The following is a 15631-nucleotide window of genomic DNA, read 5'->3' as shown; positions in this document are numbered from 1 at the left end:
AACTCCGATCTCTGACAGTCGGGGACGGTCTATGCGGCGGACGCAGACAACCCCCGCTGCTAGCCACACCTCCTTCCGGCTGCAGCGGACGTTGTCTACGCGGATCGCGTAGACATCAACCCGCTGCCCCGGCAACACAGCAGGAAGCACCGGTAAGTGTGTGTGAAGGGGGGGGGTCGGGTGAGACAGGAGGATCCAGGTCCCCTGCAGCGGTGCGGGGGATCTGGATCTTAGTCTCCTAATCAGACCTCTATTTGAGGTCTGATTAGAAGACGACCCCGATTAGAAGACGAGGGGTATTTTTCAGAGCATTTGCTCTGAAAAAAACCTCGTCTTATAATCGAGCAAATACGGTATAATATGAGGAATATACAGGATATAACGGGTTATAAGGACGGGATTAGTTATACGGGGGGAGAGTATATAATATATAATATGAGGAATATACAGGATATAACGGTTTATAAGGATGGGATTAGAGGTTGCTGATCCAGTGACCCTTTTTTGAGGCACAGCTGGAAATCTCTTTAATGTGGGGTTGAACTTGATGGGTTATTTTTTTTCATCCTAAATTATATGTAAAGGAAATAAACATTTGTTGAGAATGCGTCTTCAACATACCGGGAGATTTTCCAGCGAAAGGGGATTATTGGTAAAATCATGCAAACGAGCCCAGATATTTTTCTTCAGTTTTGTTTTTGGAAACACTGTATAAAAATAAGATTCCTCTGCATTACGAGGATTTTACCAGCTTTTAGAAAGGAAGAAATAATTTAGAGATACATTTACAATCAAATCTTTCTTCTCCGCGTTATAAAGTAGCATTTGTTGGATACCGAGAGGTTATGCCGAGGTCTGGGCGCTTTCTGACAGCCTCGTCTCCTAAGATCTCGGACCCCCTTCGTATTTCAGGCCGGGGGTCCTCACAAAAGGCAGGAGTGCGGAAAGCGAGGGAAAGGAATGACGTCTTTAATGTTCTCTACTCCCAGAACGCATTGCAGGTAGCGTTCAAACCCCATTCCAAAGCCTCCATGGGGGACCGACCCGAATTTTCTTATATCTAAATACCTGTTTGTAGAGAGGAAGGATGAGACAATTAAAGCACAAAAACATTTTTTAGTTCTTCGGAAAACAATTAAGTAAATCGTGCCTTCTATATCAGAATAACATCTTATTTCATTACATTATTTATCGCGCTTTAAAAAGGGGCCATGGCTGGCTAGCTTCTCCGCAGGACGGACCCCCGCATAACGTATCGTTGCCCTTTCTCTTTGGCGGTTAAACAGTTAATTGAAAGCAAGCTTATACACCCTCGTTTTCCAAATCACCCTGAACCTCCTCGTACTTGTAAATTAACTCTTTATAAGGATATAAGCCCCAAAATAACGGAATCATTTTGTCCTCATATTTAACACCTTCCTTACCAAGTCTCTTTAGTACCATACAGTTTTTGGCCATTTTTACCATTTGGGGATTTTCTGCTTCGCAGCAGGTGCTGTTTGGGGTTAGTGAATGGGTAGGGGGTTATTAGTTGTACATGTAGTTCTAACGACATAGGATAGATGGGCGCTTTTTAATTTTTTTTAAGCTTTTTCCCTGTGTGGGAAGAGGGAGAAAGTTTATTTTCTTTCCTGCGCTGATCACACTGTAATCAGCAAGCAGGGCTCCATAGACTTGCATTGCTGATTGCAATTTGTGTGATCGGCCAGCAGGGGGAGCAACCGGGGATCCCAGCAGAGTCTACACAGACCCTGCTGAGCCTCTCGTGTCCTCCAGTGACCTCCAGGTTGGTGTCAGCAGTGATGCTGGGGATCGAGGTGAATGCTTACACGCGATTGGTCAATAGACAGCCCGATCTCTCCTGTAGCGGCCTGTGTCCATAGGGTAACGTGGGGGCTAAATTCATAGCATCTGCTAAGCCGGCAGAATTCTTTCATTTATATTCTGGTTAATACGTTTGCCATAACTTATCAATCAGCCGATCAATACATGAAGTATTACATTTCTTACCACTGATAAGTGTCACGAAGTCCTAACCTGTCAGAAAAGAACAAAAATGTGCAGATTAAAGAGAAGAAGAAAATGAGGAAAAGGGGATTTAATAAGAGGTTGGATCTGGCGACGGATAAAGCATCCTGTTTATTAGGTCTGAATTAAGTGGGTCTGCGCACCCCTTGTTACTTGTGGGGTACCTCAGGGACCGGTACTGGGACTATTTTTTAAGTAGCAATATTACAGAAGATACAAAGGTCTGCAACAGAGTTGACATTCTGGGTGGAATAAACCAAAAAAGTACATTAAAAGAGTGGTTGAGACAGCAGTTTAACATTAATAAATGTAAAATAACGCACTTGGGACATAAAACAAAGATTGTACGGAAAATATGGTACTAACAGGTCAGCAGAAAATGCAATAAAGGGGCGGAAAATGCAAGCAGGGTGCTGGGTGTATAGAGAGGGGGTTCTGCCACGTTACAGATCTCTGGTCAGACCTCACCTATAGTATTGGGGGCCGTTCTGGGGACCCCATTTCCAGGAGGATAGAGGAACTCTGGAGAGCGTTCGGATGGGGGCGAGTAAAATGGGGAATGGTTTGCAGGATGAAAGCGATGGAAGACTGAGGGCTCTCAATATGTCCGGCTTGGGGGGGCCCCACAGGTAGCCTATTACTACTGTGAAAAGTAGCGCGGGTAAATCTAATGGGACTTAGGATCTTAACGCGATCTCGCACTCCTGTTACGTTGTTTAACGTACGTTTCCAGCCGCGACTGAAGTCTGTCCATCCTCTCTTCTCTAAGGCTTCCCCCAAACAGCTCACCAACGCCCGGCACAAGGAGGTCCACGGCTGCGGCCTGCACGGGACACGCGGTAAACAATAACGGAAGGAGGAGGCGCTCGCTGCACGCGGCCCTAACTCCTTCTTATTTAATGATACTTATAATATACGATGCTATCAATGTATCAATTAATCTGCGTGTCAGCGTGCGCTGCGAGACATCCAACACACGGTGATTCCCCCAAACAGTAGAAACATTTAACTATACATTATACAGAGCCGGCTCACTGATTTATCTATACATTAAACAGGGCCGGCTCACTGATTTATCTATACATTATACAGGGGCTGGCTCGCTGATTTAACTATACATTATACAGGGCCTGCTCACTCCCTACAACCTTGCTCCCAGGGTGCTTTATGGGACAAAAGTTAAATCTCCTTCAGAGCCGCACATTCCAGAAAAGAGTTTCTTGTGCCAGGCTGGCGGCGTGGAGCTCGAGGCTTACCGTCCGCTGCGGCCCGTCCTCATTATCGCGGGCGTAAAACGGTTTCAGGTCGTACGGGTAGTCGATGACGAATACGGGGACGTCGCCGCAATGATTCACCAGAAACTTCTCGTGCTCCGTCTGTAAATCGCATCCCCACTGCCCGGGGAAAAGAAACAGACTGAGTATTTTGGCCAAAAACATACAAAATTTAAAAAATAATAATAATAATTAACCTTAGCAGGCATCTGACATTTTTATTCTCTAAAGGGTTAACTATATGAAAATAACACTATTCTATGGCAACAACCAAGCATTTTATTTTCTTCCAAACCCCCTTTTTTCCTATCCTAGTACCCTGAGTTTTTACCCCATTCCTTGCGAGGGCTTTTTAGTGCCATAGATTTCATTTTTGCCATTTTTACCTTATATTGGTTTAATCGATATTACCCTTGTCTATGTTTGATGAATCAACACAAATTATACATTTTTTTTTTTTTTTTTACAGAAAAACGGGGCTTTTGTTTGAAACCATAGAAACATGCAAAAATAATCATTGTGGGCGCTTGTATGTACAAAAAAAAAAAAAAAAAAAAAAAAAAAAACACCAAAAAAAAAAAAATAAAAAAATAACGTATGTTCGGCAACATCACCTGATTACGGGAATATCTCGCATACACATTTCTTCGATGTTTTAGAGGGCCACATACGCCCCCCCCCATAGCAGCCTATCGGTTGGTATTATTAATAATTCTGGCTTAGGGGGTTTTATTTATATTTATTGCACTTTTATGAGTGCAATATGTCTAGAGACCTTTAAGAAACTTATGTATGCCAGTGATGTCACAGTGACATGGAAAGGAGATGTCCCTGCAGCTGCAGGACGTACCAGTACGTCCTATAGGGCTTCTTCCCACAGCTTTTTGGGACATACAGGTACGTCTATATGGTCGCAAAGGGGTTAAAAGTCCTTAGCGGAGAAATACGCTGCTGACACTTAAAGGGGTTAAAAGAGATTTTCACGTTTTCTTTGGTAAATAAAAAGAAGAGACTAATCGGGATGGCGATTATTCTACGATTTCCAAGAAATTATTCACAATCCGTGCGACGCGCGAGGAAACGGGAAACGGTTTTCTGGTGATATCGCCAAACTGCGGGCGCCACGCGCTGGGCACCCACCTCCGGCTTATACCGGAACAACTTCTGCGATCTCTTTAATACTTCGACCGCTTCGGTATAAGTCATTCTGACAAAGGAAACAAAAGGCGATCAATTCATGCCTCGTAGGATTTAAACCTACATACATAGGATTTCCCTCTGTACTCAAACCTTAATCAGTCGCTGGTCTCGTCTTAGATTCAGGAGCCGTATGTCTACCCCATGCATGTTTAATCCCCTCCCTGTATTACCCTCTACCACCTCTGCTGGGAGGCTGTTCCACAGATCTACTACGCTCTCAGTAATGTTAAGTCTTAATAATCTAATTTAAAGAGAACAATGGCAAAATTATGTTTGCACACATACGATAAATATGTGTTCCAACGTGAGCGGTCATCTTAGCTACTTGTCATAGGATCTGCATCCTCGTCACCCTTCGGAGAAAGCCGATTGGCTCAAGCTGCCTTCGGAGAGGGAGTTAGCTGAATGGAGGGGCTGAAGTTAACTTTGTCTCCAATCCAATACCCCTGTATTTTAAGGCGATTTGTACTTACGTCACAAAATCACTCGTTACAAGCTTGTCCAGTCTGTCCTTAAGAAAAAGGGGGGAAAAAGGAGAAAAATTATTTTATAATTTAAATTTATTGAATTTCCAGGATTTAGGGATCATTGTTTCAAACAAAATTACAACGTAAATACAGTGAAAAAATAAAATTATATATATATATGTAACTCCTGTTAAGCGTCTCGCGGACATCGTAATCTGACTGCGTGACACAAATATTTATTAATAAATTATATATTTTATTTACTGTGAGTAAATTAACTCCTTCACGGCACAGGGGTTTAGCCCTTTAAGTGACGGGAGCTTTTTTTTTTGCCATTTTTAGCATATCTTTGTTAACCCATGATTCCCCTTTTCCATGTTTAATGCCCCCGCACAAATTATATTTATTTCTTAATAGTCTTTCATTAAGCGTGAACAAGAATTTCAAAAACAAAAAAAGCCTATAATTATTTTTTTTCTGATATCTTCCACAAATTAGGTGCCACTGGCCAAAAAACACTTAATGCCCTGCAACGTCCTCCGAGTAGAATAATAGGAGCAAACGTTGTTTGGGCATCGAGTAGGGGGTAGAAATTGGGGTGGGGGGAGAGTATCATGGAGGGCTTTAACTTACTGTTTGTCCGGGGGAAACGTATTTACTGAAGAACTCAATCTCTTCGGGGCACTGAGACAGTAACGCGGAGGTCGTCGACTTAAAGAGATTCTCCATAACCTAAGAGAGAGGAATCATTCATTATACCCTGGCACAGAGGGGCTTATACCCATCCTTCACTGAACAATGTATAATGCATACCGATCCACCGATACATTATACAGGGGCCGGCTCGCTGATTTATCTATACATTATACAGGCGCCGGCTCGCTGATTTATCTATACATTATACAGGGGGCCGGCTCGCTGATTTATCTATACATTATACAGGGCCGGCTCGCTGATTTATCTATACATTATACAGGGGCCGGTCACTGATTTATCTATACATTATACAGGGGCCGGCTCGCTGATTTATCTATACATTATACAGGGGCCGGCTCGCTGATTTATCTATACATTATACAGGGGGCCGGCTCACTGATTTATCTATACATTATACAGGGACCGGTCACTGATTTATCTATACATTATACAGGGACCGGTCACTGATTTATCTATACATTATACAGGGGCCGGTCACTGATTTATCTATCCATTATACAGGGGGCTGCTCACTGATTTATCTATACATTATACAGGGGGCCGGCTCGCTGATTTATCTATACATTATACAGGGGCTGGTCACTGATTTATCTATACATTATACAGGGGCCGGCTCACTGATTTATCTATACATTATACAGGGCCGGCTCGCTGATTTATCTATACATTATACAGGGGGCCGGCTCGCTGATTTATCTATACATTATACAGGGGGCCGGCTCGCTGATTTATCTATACATTATACAGGGCCGGCTCGCTGATTTATCTATACATTATACAGGGGGCCGGTCACTGATTTATCTATACATTATACAGGGGGCGGGTCACTGATTTATCTATACATTATACAGGGGCCGGCTCGCTGATTTATCTATACATTATACAGGGGGCCGGCTCGCTGATTTATCTATACATTATACAGGGCCGGCTCGCTGATTTATCTATACATTATACAGGGCCGGCTCGCTGATTTATCTATACATTATGTAGAATGTGAAAAGGGTGAAACCAAGTGTCAAAAGGCAAGAACAAAAAATACTTTCCTTTTCCTTTGATCGGGTTTATAGCTGCAGCCCTATAAACACTCTCCACGGAATGTTGAAAGGAATATAAACATTGACTTCTGTCTAGGGGCGCTTCAAAACACACGATCGCGAATCACTCATAAAAAATAAAACGAAATAAAAAAGCAAATAGTGTGATACAGTAAAAAAAAGTACTGGAATTTTCGCACGATGGTTCAACAGTTGCACTCACAATGTATATAGATCTTTAGCGCGTGTATCAACCACCCTTCGGTATGTTTACTGGTTCCTTAACCTCGCGTGCATGGGAGAAAAGAAAGATCCAATAGGGTAATATCTTTAAAACCACTATTTACGCGGTGAAGTAATGCACTCTTGTTTAGATGGAAGATATCAAGCACATCTGGTAGGTATTCCTGAGTTGGTGGTGTCTGGATGGAGTTCCTGGTGCAGCTTTGCTGAACTTCAGGTGCCGCTGAGTTCCAAAAGGTTGTTGCTTAAATATTCCGGTGTAGGTATCTTATAAAGTGCGAGTGCTTGTGTGAGTAAAATAACTATTGAATATTATTATTAAGGGTGTAGTGGGTGGTGTATATTCAGCAGTTGATAAGCTGATTCTATAATGATCAATATAAAAGACCAATAGATATATTGAAAAATAAATAAATAAACAATTTAATCCGGGACTTAGCCCTTACAGAACGTTGATCGGCAGACCACACTATATAAGTGTTTAACGAGTCTGTCCAAAATCAATATAATAAAAGCAGTATAAAAATCATGAAGTAATAAAAACAGCCAAGTAAAGTCCAAAGTGAACAATCCTCTACGCGTTTCGCCAGTAGCGGGCTTCCTCAGGAGGTATCTATATACATTGTGAGTGCAACTGTTGAACCATCGTGCGAAAATTCCAGTACTTTTTTTACTGTATCACACTATTTGCTTTTTTCTTTTCGTTTTATTTTTTTATGAGTGATTCACGATCGTGTGTTTTGAAGCGCCCCTAGACAGAAGTCAATGTTTATCTATACATTATACAGGAGAATGTCACTGACTGTATTATTATTATTTATATAGCACCGTCATGTTCCGTGGCGCTGTACCTGCATTATGTCCTCCAGACTTTCAGTAAATGAAATCTCCGCTTCCACCATGTAAAACTCTGCGAGATGACGTCGACTTTGAGAGTTTTCGGCTCTAAACGTGGGGCCAAAGGTGAAGACGCGGGAGAACCCCCTGGACGGGACATCAAAAAAACCAAATGAAGTCGGATTCCTGATGTTCCTCACGACGTTCACCTCCACAAACATCTCGATAGAACCGAATAATTTAAACTTCCGGGATTTATCAAAATAAAATCATCCTTCTATGACCTTCACGTCGGGTTTCACTTCGCAGCCGCTTCCCGTTTGTGGGGGAAATGCGTGTAAAGATCGCTAGAACTGGACAATTGGAGAATTCCCACCAAACCTTTGGTTAAAAACCTAAAACTTCAAATGCCAATAAAAGGGGTGGGAAAGCAACCATTAACCGTTTATCTGCCAATTATAAACATGCATTATGATTATTTTTATAACCTAAAGGACCAGAGGGTTTTTTTTGTATTTTTTGTTACACCATGACTCCCCGTTTCCATATTTATATTATTATAACTTATGATTATTAGTGATAATAGATTAAAACTTGTATATGGAAAAATACATTTCTGGCAATTTTCCTTAAAATTTCTCCTATACTGTAGGTACCGGAGCTATTCAATAACCCAATTTATGTTCAACAACATCTCCATTTTTTATGTCCCAGACAGCCACACCTGTGCTTTTTTTTTTTTTAAACATATTACCCTATATTATATATTTCTTAATACTATTGGCTTATGCAGTTTGGGAAGTAGTGATTTTTTTTATATTTTTTATTTTTTTTTAGTTATAGTGGAAGGGCTAAGGGGTACTTAAAAAAATTATAATAATAAAAAAAAATATATATATAAAATATTTTATATATATTATTTATTATTATTTTAATTGTTTTCCCTTTTTTGTTATTGCACTGTTCCCAATGCAGTATAGCTCAAGGTATTTTATGTTTTATGCCAGTAATGTCATGTGATATCACTGGGCTCCCAATAAATGTTTATTTGCTTACTTATTTTATTTATATATATTTTTTTTCATTTTTTTGGAAGGGGAAGAAACTGTTTTCATCATCTCCTTCTCCTGATTTGTCTGATGAGGATTACACTGTGATCAGCAAGCCAGACTCCATAGCCCTGCATTGCTGATCTAAATGCATGTGATCAGCCAGCAGGGGGAGCACCGTGACACGCGAGCACCGTGACACGCGATCCGTTCACTGGAAGCTGGCAAGAGAAAATCCAGGTCGTCAACAGACAGTCTGATCTCCCCTGTAGAGGCAGGGAGACGTCTCTTCCGCTGCAACAAAGTCAAGACGTACCGGTACATTCTTGGCACAGCTTTCAAGGACGTACAGGTAAGTCCTAAGGGGATCAAAGGGGTTAAATATACAAGGCATGTGGTGTCTTACAATTACCCAGACATGACTTCCAAATGGAGCTGCCCCGACACCGTCAGGAACGCGGGTACATCGAAGAAACCAGCGTCGTCCCCACTGCCCCGGTCCCAGTGTGTAGCCTGGAAAGTGACGAAGGGAACAAACCGAGTAATGCCCCGTAGCGCAGCCATAAATATCAGAAGACGGGACTTCTGAGGTCTTGAAATATCTTATAACCCAACGTCTTATCACTAAAAGGTATTACAAAAACCCTGGGAGCTTATAGACGCGCCGAATAATTTCATCTCCCCGACCCCACTCAGCGTTATGAATGGCTTAAAGTTTAAGTTGAAAAACTTAAATAGCCAAGTTTTTCAACCCCCCCAACCCATATGCTGCCCTATTCCAGCAAGAAGCAGTGTTACAAACTTACAAGCCTGGTTTAGTTGCGTCTCTAATGTAACCAGATATAAAAGTACCCCCCCATGGTGTAAATATACCATACAAACAGACCTGGGGCAGCAGCCCTTCTACTGCCCTTATTTGCTTGAGAACTGAAGCCAACGCCGGAGGGAGCCAAGGGGCTTCTATTACCATGGAGGTTACAGGGGACGTCCGCAGGTATTATTTATAATAATAATATATTATTATTATTATTTGCGCGATCGCCGCTGCCATTCTTATGGTCCTTGGCAATCCAGAAGACCAAGGAACACAATGTGCCGCGCTTAAAGAGCAGAGGGGGAAATATTTATTCATAGTGACTTGTATTTCACATCACGCCGATAAAAGGTCACCATTCTAGAGTGCAATAAAAACCCGGTTAAAGCTCCAAAAGAGAATGCAGGAGATAGTCAGGATCCTTCACAACAGGGAATGAGTATTTAATGACATCATTATTAATACTTAAGTTTAAGGTCTTTGTTAACCATCCGGTATTTAAATAGGACAATGTTTGCGCTTAATAAAGGTTAATAATATTTAGAGAGTCATATGGCCTTTGATACAAAATGACCCTTTAAGCTTTTGCCACTTAAAGAAACTTTGAAACAGAACCTGCCGGCAGATCGGCCCCCGTTCGGCCCCCGTCTAGTCGCTCGTTTCTCGTGCTGTAAAGACTCAAACCTTAATCAGGCGTTGGTCTCGTCTTAGATTCAGGAGATGTTGAATTAAAAAAAAGTCTCGTTGCCTACCTCCACCTTAAAGAGCTCGCCAGCGCCTTCACAGTCGTTAGAGGTAATAACCGGGGTGTGGATGTGCAGGAAGCCGTTGGTCTGTCATTGGATAGAACAGGGAAGAATTGGACATCGGTAAACATTAAAACGGTTCTTAATATAAAAAAGGTAACTTACCCTCTACCACTTCTACTGGGAAGCTGTTCTATCTATCACCCTCTCATTGAAGTAAATGAAAGTGGAAATGCTTCCAGCTTAATTTTCCCATTGCAGAGAAACAGCGCCACTAAGTGGGCAAATGTATGTACTGCAGTTTAGATCAGTTTTTTTTGTGCATTCATACTCATATGTGATTTCATTCGGCTTAGAAGTTTCAAAGTAGTCATTTTAATACCAGCCTCACCTGTCTGCGGAACTCTCTATTATTATTCTGAAATAAACGGCTGCCGGCCCCCGGAAATACCTGGAAGAAGTCGTGTACGGCCGACGTGGCCGCGCCGCGCACTCTCAGCAAGGAGCTGAACGTCTTCGTCCTGCAGCGTAAATGAGGAAACTGTCGGACGTACTCCGGCGGGTGCCGCTCCTTCAACTTAAACGGGAATTCCTGCGCAGACCAGAATGCGGGTTACTCTGCACGTAAACACACCTTCATTCATCCGCGTTCTCATTTATTACCTGCCCCTCCACCCTGAAGCCTATTAATCCCCAAAATCTCGTATACTCACCTGTCAATCAGTCAGTAGCCCATCTCGGGAACTACATGTCCCATGATGCTCAATCAACCTTAAGGCTGCCTGAGAATCATAGGATTTGTAGTCCACAAAGATTTTCCCCTATTTTAACCAGTTCCTCTCCATAACGTGTAAAGAGGGGCGCAGACTGATAGACAGGCACGGATCTGAGGTCTGAATAAAAGACGACCTCTATACTAGAACAAGGTATTTACCTTTACTATATTTTAGTAAATATATTTTAAAAAAAACAAAAAAAACGCTAGTCTTATAAATGAGCAAATACGGTTTTAAAATGTATGTAATAATAAAAACGTATAAATATATATATATTTTTGTTTTTAATAAAAGAACATTTCCAACACATACAAAAATTTTAAAAATGTTGCACCTTCTGAGTTAATTACAAAAAAAATCTGCATTTTTTTGTGTGTGTGGAATATCTGAATATCTATTAATAAAAAAAAATCATGTTTTTTTTTTTTGCGAGGTCCGCTGTACGAGTCGATTCCGCAGAAAGCGGCTGGTTTTACGGAGCGTTCTGGGGATTCTTACGTGAGAGTCGCACCTCCCGATAACCTTCACATCGGAGGCTTTGAGCTCCACGCTCTGCTTCTTGTGGAGGCTCCTCACCAACGACCCGGTGACCTCCACCGAACTCCCGAAGCTCAGGGCGCTGCGGAGAAAAAGAGAAATCACTCGTCGTATCCCCCCCCCATTCCCACGGAATCCGAATAACGGGGGCCGCAAGCGTTCAGCTTCGAAGTTCATCTGAAGGGAAACGAGAGAGAGAACTGCCAGCCCTCTGCTTATTAAGCGCCAACATATTCCGAAGCGCTGTACAATTTAAATGGGGCAGTTAACTCATACAGACGCATCGGGGGGGGGAGAACCCGGCCCCTGAGCTGCCATCTCGCCTTATGGTGCTTTTACACAAAGTTCCTGGCAAGTATGGTGGGCTTCTGAAGGCCAAGCTCGAGAGCTTACAATCTAAAGGAATAGAATGGGGTAAAAAAGGGGAGTAGTAGCTCTCTGGGGATGGCCTAGCCCAAAAAAACACCCGTTTTAATGCACATTGTAGTCGAGCACATTTCCAGCTCCCAGCAGAGGCAGCTGGGGGAGGAGCTAAGACAGAATTCTCATTTTCTAACTTTAATAGCTAAAAAAAAAACGATTTCTTAGTTACTAGCATGGAGTCCTTAGCATCGAACTCATGCAGATGTCTATACCGGCAAGTCTCTGAAATATTGACCTGACCTCTCAATGATGACGGGGGGTTATGATTTAAAGCCCCCCCAATATCGGGGGAGAGGGCACCCTCCACGTCCCTACGTGTTCGTTTGAGACTTGCACTTTTTTGTTATTTTATAGTTAAATACGCCCTGGCCTGCGGCCGGAGGTATGAAGAAAAAAAAAAAAAAATCAGGAAAAAAAATATAATAAAAAGTAAAATAAATAATTATCTCTGGATAGAGAAAATGTTGTTTGTAAAATTAGCGGAAATCCTGCTCTTATACTCGTATAAATAATACCGTTTTGAAATTAAAGGGGGGAAAAAAGAGCTTCTGCGCAGCGATGCCAAATATAATTTATCGAATGTATTATTACACAGCGTGCAGGTGCGGGTTCTTCCATTTAACCCCCCGACCTCATTCACCCCAGGGATCTCCTGCCCCGGAGCTCCTTCTCGTGGTATAGTTAAAAAAAAAAAAATATAGAATGTTTCAAAAATGTTTTAAAAACTACGGAATCCGACTTAATTTTGTGCCTACAGGGTGGGGGGGTTTGAGTGCAGGCAGAAATCCACCTTAAAAAATAAATAAAAATTAAAAAGAAAAAAATAAATCAGTAACTCGAAGTCCGCCGAGCTCAACTTATTTATTTATTTTTTTTTAATGGCGCATCATGATGTCATACTGATGACATTGCGACCGACCTGTTTTTCAGATGGGGTTCAGCTACAATCTGGAGGCCCTCCAGAGACGAGCCGTCGCTGACGTGCAGGAACAGAACTTCTTTCTGGGACCTGACGGATCGCACCCATCCCTGAAGAGGCAACAACAAGCAGACATGAGACAGACAGCAAAGAACCACGAGACCGCAGCGTCTCTCTCAACGTCTCCCTGCCATGGACACAGGAGCGCTCGCGGAGAGACAGAGAGAGACAGAGAGAGCGTGAATGAGAGCCCAAGAGCAACAAATGAATATGCTGATTGGCTGCCTCAAGAAGAGACAGTGCCAGGAAAAGATGCCACAAAATTAGACAGCCCGCTAGTTATTTACCTGAACTCTTATCTCCTCGGAGGGCGTCTCGGCACTCGCCAGCGCCTCCCGTACACTCAGCTTGGAGACCGGCCTGAGATGTCTCACGTGGCAGCGATGCCACCGACAGAGCCCGGGGAGAGCCACCGCTAGCTTTCTAGGCGAGAACATCGTGAAGACGAGGAGGAGGAGGAGGCCGACTGCACAGCGGCGTGAAAGAAAGAAAAAAAAAGTCACAAAAACACAAAGAAACAACTATTCTGATGGGCGTTTAAAGCCCCCTCCCTCTAATCCGGATTCCTGGACCTTAATCAGTCCTCGGCCTCATCTATGAGGCTGTTTAAGGAACTTGTCTTTTACTGAGAGGGTGGTAGGTAAGTGGAACAGCCTCCCAGCAGAAGTGGTAGAGGGTAATACAGTGAGGGGATTAAACATACATGGGACCTGAATCTAAGACGAGACCAACGACTGATTAAGGTTTGAGTCTTTACAGCAGGAGAAACGGGCGACCAGACGGGGGCCGGATGGGGCCGATCTGTCGACAGGTTTTGGTTTTCTGCGCAAACCAATGAAATGGTCAGACGCGCAGGGTGATTTTAACCGGCGGACTGTAAGCTCCTGGGTTCAGGGCCCCATTATCCTCCTCTACAAGTTTGTCTAAACATGAATTAACATTATTGACAAAATTGAGCTACAGAATCTGCTGGCGCTCCATAAAGGAAATCTAACATAAACTGGTTGCTATAGTGAAAACACCACTTCCAAACTTTGCACCAGAATCCCTCTTTATAGTATATATATATATATAACCAGGCCATTACACTAATACTGTAATAGTAGTAGTGTATACATTGCCCTGCCATGCGTACACTGCAACTACTGCACAAACAGTTACACCGCAGGAGGGCAAATACCCTCTTCTTACCACCTCTCTCCCCTTGTTCTGCCCTCCTGCAGCTTATACAAGGCACGTGACCCGAACGACCAATCCCAGTCCGGCGAATTTCGCCGGCTCATGGGAACTCAAGCCACAAAGCGGAAGTGACGTAAAATACCCAGCTGGAGCATGCTGGGAAGTGTAGTCCAGTCTGTCTTAGAAGCGTTGATTCATAATGTTTCGTTTAGAGCAGATGGGTGCCGTTTTTAGGAGATGGGTGCAGTTTTTAGGAGATGCCATTATTAATTCCAGATGTGGCGGCTGTCACCGCTGGGACAAAGACCAAAAATTCAGCACATCACCATGGTAACACACACTCATACTTGCCAAGTGGCTTGGGTTTTCCAGGACTGCCCTTAAATAGAATGTACCGTACTTCGTATTTCTCCAAAACTTTAACTTTCATAAAGTAACAAGTGTTTGTAATCAGACAACTTTCCTGCGGGAACTGCTTTTTAATGATTTAACTGAATTGACATTTTATTACAGATAATGTCTTTTATTTTTAGAATCTAGAAATTGTGTTACAGATTAAGATATGTTTATTTATATGAGTAAAATACTCTTATATACTCGTTTTTTTGCCAGTTTGGCGGCAAATGTGTAGATTAACCCCTTAGGGTCCAGGTGTTTTTTTGTTTAGTTTTTGTTATTTTTCCCATATATTTAAACCTTTTCCATACTTGACGAATCCGCACATATTTTACGTTGTTTTGTTCAGGAGAAACAATGTAGAGAAATACTTATGTTTAATTTTTTAACTTCTTTTCCTTCTTTTTAAAATCCTAGAAAAACATTATTTTTTCTTAATTTTATAATTTGTTTAAAAAAATATTTTCCTTCTTTTAAAATCCTTAAAATACATAATTTGTTTTTATTTTCTTATTTTATATATATATATATATATATATATATATATATTTATTTTTTTTGCACTGTTCCCAATGCAGTATTGCTTAAGATCCCTTTGAGGACCTCTCATACATTCTTGATGCCAGTGATGTCATGGTGACATCACTGGGCTCCCAATAATTTTTATATATATATTTATATATTTTATTTAGATTTTTTTATATATTTTTTTTTAATTTAAATTAGATTTTCCCTTATTTATTTATTTGTTATATATATTTTTTTATTTTGCTTAGATTTTTCCCTTATTTATTTCTTTTTTATATAATTTTTTTAATTTTTTTTTTATTTTACACGGCACGTCGTGGGAGCTGCACTTCACAGGTGAAAGGTTTGCCCCCCGGCATGAAACGGTCAGGGGTATCATCTCCGTCACGTTGTGGTTTTACCTC

The 15631-nt window shown here is 41.8% G+C and overlaps 1 protein-coding gene across 1 annotated transcript; it reads right to left on the bottom strand.

Moving 5' to 3' along the window:
* Positions 1-679: 679 nt before the first annotated feature.
* NARS2 (asparaginyl-tRNA synthetase 2, mitochondrial) lies at positions 680-13605 on the bottom strand. The gene is made up of 14 exons (XM_053457902.1): positions 13412-13605; positions 13065-13174; positions 11684-11804; positions 10861-11001; positions 10416-10496; positions 9262-9362; positions 7815-7947; positions 5603-5701; positions 4976-5013; positions 4443-4509; positions 3285-3422; positions 2754-2851; positions 2011-2037; positions 680-1068 (listed from the first exon to the last, which is right to left on the bottom strand). The coding sequence occupies exons 1-14, from the start codon at positions 13559-13561 to the stop codon at positions 924-926; spliced, it is 1449 nt and encodes a 482-aa protein (XP_053313877.1). The 5' UTR covers positions 13562-13605; the 3' UTR covers positions 680-923.
* Positions 13606-15631: the final 2026 nt, after the last annotated feature.

Source organism: Spea bombifrons, chromosome 2 (assembly GCF_027358695.1).
Source record: "Spea bombifrons isolate aSpeBom1 chromosome 2, aSpeBom1.2.pri, whole genome shotgun sequence".
Lineage (NCBI taxonomy): Eukaryota > Metazoa > Chordata > Amphibia > Anura > Pelobatidae > Spea > Spea bombifrons.
This window is presented reverse-complemented; position numbering and strand designations above follow the sequence as displayed.

Bases quoted from the DNA above. Each gene is read 5' to 3' on its own strand.
- NARS2 (XM_053457902.1), bottom strand. From the start codon at position 13,561: ATGTTCTCGCCTAGAAAGCTAGCGGTGGCTCTCCCCGGGCTCTGTCGG. The intron at 13,175-13,411 runs GTAAATAACTAG...TTGCCTCTTCAG, and splicing joins CCGAGGAGATAAGAGTTCAG to GGATGGGTGCGATCCGTCAG. The intron at 9,363-10,415 runs GTAGGCAACGAG...GTCACTTTCCAG, and splicing joins GCGAGCTCTTTAAGGTGGAG to GCTACACACTGGGACCGGGG.